This window comes from Dipodomys ordii, unplaced genomic scaffold, assembly GCF_000151885.1.
Source record: "Dipodomys ordii isolate 6190 unplaced genomic scaffold, Dord_2.0 Scaffold69, whole genome shotgun sequence".
Taxonomy (NCBI): Eukaryota; Metazoa; Chordata; class Mammalia; order Rodentia; family Heteromyidae; genus Dipodomys; species Dipodomys ordii.
The window spans coordinates 2,003,803-2,007,133 of NW_012267285.1; the positions used below are offsets into that span (position 1 = coordinate 2,003,803).

Genomic DNA, 3,331 nt, shown 5'->3' on the forward strand with positions numbered 1-3,331 from the left:
ATAGATAGATACATAGATACATAGATAGATACATAGATAGATAGATACATAGATAGATAGATACATAGATACATAGATAGATAGATACATAGATACATAGATAGATAGATACATAGATACATAGATAGATACATAGATAGATAGATACATAGATAGATAGATAGATACATAGATAGATACATAGATAGATAGATACATAGATAGATACATAGATACATAGATAGATACATAGATAGATAGATACATAGATAGATAGATAGATAGATAGATAGATAGATAGATAGATAGATAGATAGATAGATACATAGATAGATAGATAGATAGATAGATAGATAGATAGATAGATAGATAGATAGATAGATAGATAGATAGATAGATAGATGACAGTAGATGATAAAATGATGGATAGATGGATGCATAGGTAGGTGATAAATTATAGACAGACAGACAGACAGACAGAAGACAGGGGTGCGAGGACGGTCAGGTGCAGCTGTGTCGCTGTGGCCCTGGGGTGGTGATGGAGGACGGCGTGTCGAGCCAGGCTGCAGACAGGGTTTTGGCCGAGGGCCCGCGGTCAGCACCTTAATCAGCACGACGTGCGTGCATCCTCTAGAAGCTTGGGCAGGAGCTGCCCCTGAGCCTGGCGGAGCTGGAGGCTGTGTTCAGCGCCCTGGACGCCGACGGCGATGGCTTCCTGACTCCGGAGGAGTTCACCACCGGGTTTAGTAAGTTCTGGGGGTTCGGGGTCCCCAGGGGTCTGAGCCCACCCAGAGCACAGAAGCGCAGGGCTGTGGCTGCCACGCCCCCACCTGCTCAGCTCAGCACCCCTGTGCCCAGGGCCCGAGGAGGGCAGAGGGCGGGGAGGGGGGAGGAGGGGGAGGAGGAGGGGGGAAAGGAGGAGAAGAAGAAGAAGAAGAAGAGGGCGGAGAGGGGAAGGGGGAGGGGGAGGAGGAGGGGGGAAAATAGGAAGACAGGAAGGCCGGAGAAGTTCTCAGCTGTAAGCAAATGAGACTTTTACCTCATGAGCTTAAGGACTATTTAGGCAATGAGGAGAGAGGAAGGAGGGGAGGAGTTTGCACGAAGCTGCGATTAAAATCAAGAATTAAAAAATACTGCTCTTGACAGATTTGTCAGGGGACCAGAGGAATAACCTCAAATCAAACCTCAGTTGATCCAGATCGGAAATAGATTTAAACCAGCTCCCTAAAGCCTGGACAGGTTTTTTAATCAAAAACCTGTGTTTAAGGTTTCTTTTGTTAAAGAAATGCCCTTCCTTGATGTAACACCAGAACCTCATTAAATTGCAAACACTGGACTATAAAAGATGGAGAGGGAGCTATTCCACTTCAACTGCGGCCCTTCTCCACACATTGCCCCAGAAGGACAATGAGTTCTAAAGGTCAGGGTTACATATGTCATGGTAAGTGGTTTTTCTCCTTCTAACATGAAGCAGGCAGAGAGAGAGAGAGAGAGAGAGAGAGAGAGAGAGAGAGAGAGAGAGAGAGAGAGAGGGAGAGAGAGAGAGAGAGGGAGACAGAGAGAGAGGGAGACAGAGAGAGAAAGAGAGAGAGAGGAAGAGAGGAAGAGGGAGGGAGCTCAAACACTAGTCTCCTTCAAGAATGAAAAATAAACTTTTTCCCTCCTGCAGGAAAAAAAAATCCCCCAAAGAAAAATGGAAAGCTGCTAACTAGTTGTCTAGCTGTCTATTTGTGGACATTGCCTTTCATCTTGTCATATCTTTTGTGCTGTTTGAAATGTTTGGAGCTTAAGAGTGGAAGAACACTCAGTGGAATCCAAACTTTTATTAAAAGAAAGGAAGAGGGAGGCAGCAAAGTTCTGACAACAAGTGTGTGTTTAGATGTCAGGGCCAAATTCTGCCCATATACCAAGCAGAGGGAGCAATTTATTTTTAGCTAAATGAAGCAAAGAACACACTTCTATTTAAAACACACACACACACACACACACACACACACACAAGATAATGCATAGGAAACCACCCTCTTTTGTGGAGAGGCTGCAGAGATACACAAATGGACCTTAAGAAGGGACTGGAGGAGAGGGGCCTCCTTCCCCGGCTTGGCCTGAGTCGCTTTGTGCTGCTCCATTGGAATGCTAATTTTGGCTCCATTGTCCCTGAGAAGCCACTCTGCTCTTTCTCCTGGGAAGCCCTTTCTGGCTCTCCTGTCTTTGGTGGTCTTCACCAGCTGCTTCTATTAGTTTAGAGCCTCAGGAGATTTTATTTCCACAAATGTGGTTTGGCCCATCTCTCTTTTCTTTATTTGATCAATTCTTCTATTTGATTTTCATTCCTCCCTCCATTCTTTGACAGGGGTTAGACCACCAGATTATGGTCTCCTTGTCAAAATTCGAAAGCCAAACTGGGCTGTCACCAGGATCCTGGGGCTTTTGCCTTTGACATCCATTTAGGAAGGAATGGAGATGGAAATCTTAGCAGGAGAATCTCTTCAGGGACTCTGATTTTCCTTTCAAAGAAATCATGTCTTAAATTAAAATAAATACCTAAACTTCAGATGAGGCCTTGGAGAATCAACAGAGGGCCCAAGTCTTTGTTTCTCTGTCTGTCTGTGCATGCCATAATTAAAGAAAAGAGCTTAGGGAATTATCTACCGCTTAGTTTTTATCACCAGTTTTCTTTTCAAACTGGATACTTAGCATGACGCTCAGAAAGTGCATTTGAAAGACTTCCCTCATGCCCATGATATGCTGTAGCACTGACAGATGGACAGAAGCTGGAGTGGCAGATGGACTATGCTTGTTCATGTCCTGAAATACCAGCAGCGTTTGGTTTGCACATCTCTGCAGTCCTGGCAGCTTTTTACCTAGAATTACAGTGGGTCATGGTCTCATTTTTCCCCCTCATGCACCAGGAGTAACTGGAGCAGGATGACAAGGTAGTATGATGGTCAGCCAAATCTGGCTTCGGCTGCACCTTCTCTCAGCTTCTGTTTCCTCATCTGTAGATCAAACACAGCTTTCCCAGATAGAATAGCATTGGGGATTAGGCAGCTCATATGTATACATATATACACACACATACATATATATGTATATACACCTATATTTTATTTTTTATTTTTGGGTCCGGTTGTGGGGCCTGAACTCTGGGCCTGGGTGCTGTCCCTCAGCTCTTCAGCTCAAGACTAGCGCTCTACCACTTGAGCCACAGCGCCATTTCCGGCTTTTTTCATTTTGCTTATATGGTGCTGAGGAATCGAACCCAGGGCCTCAGGCATGCACGGCAAGCGCTCTACCACTGAGCCAACTTCCCAGCCCCTTAGAATGTTTTTGTATGTAAAATTTACTGACA

At 44.9% G+C, this 3,331-nt stretch overlaps 1 protein-coding gene across 2 annotated transcripts in view; it reads left to right on the forward strand.

The window, feature by feature from the left end:
* Window positions 1-3,331, forward strand: part of Cracr2a (calcium release activated channel regulator 2A) — a 34,197-nt gene that overhangs the window by 8,528 nt on the left and 22,338 nt on the right. For both annotated transcript variants that reach the window (XM_013023713.1, XM_013023714.1), the window contains one exon: window positions 614-725. In XM_013023713.1, coding sequence (XP_012879167.1) covers window positions 614-725 — 112 coding nt within the window. The remainder of the gene's footprint in view (window positions 1-613; window positions 726-3,331) is intronic.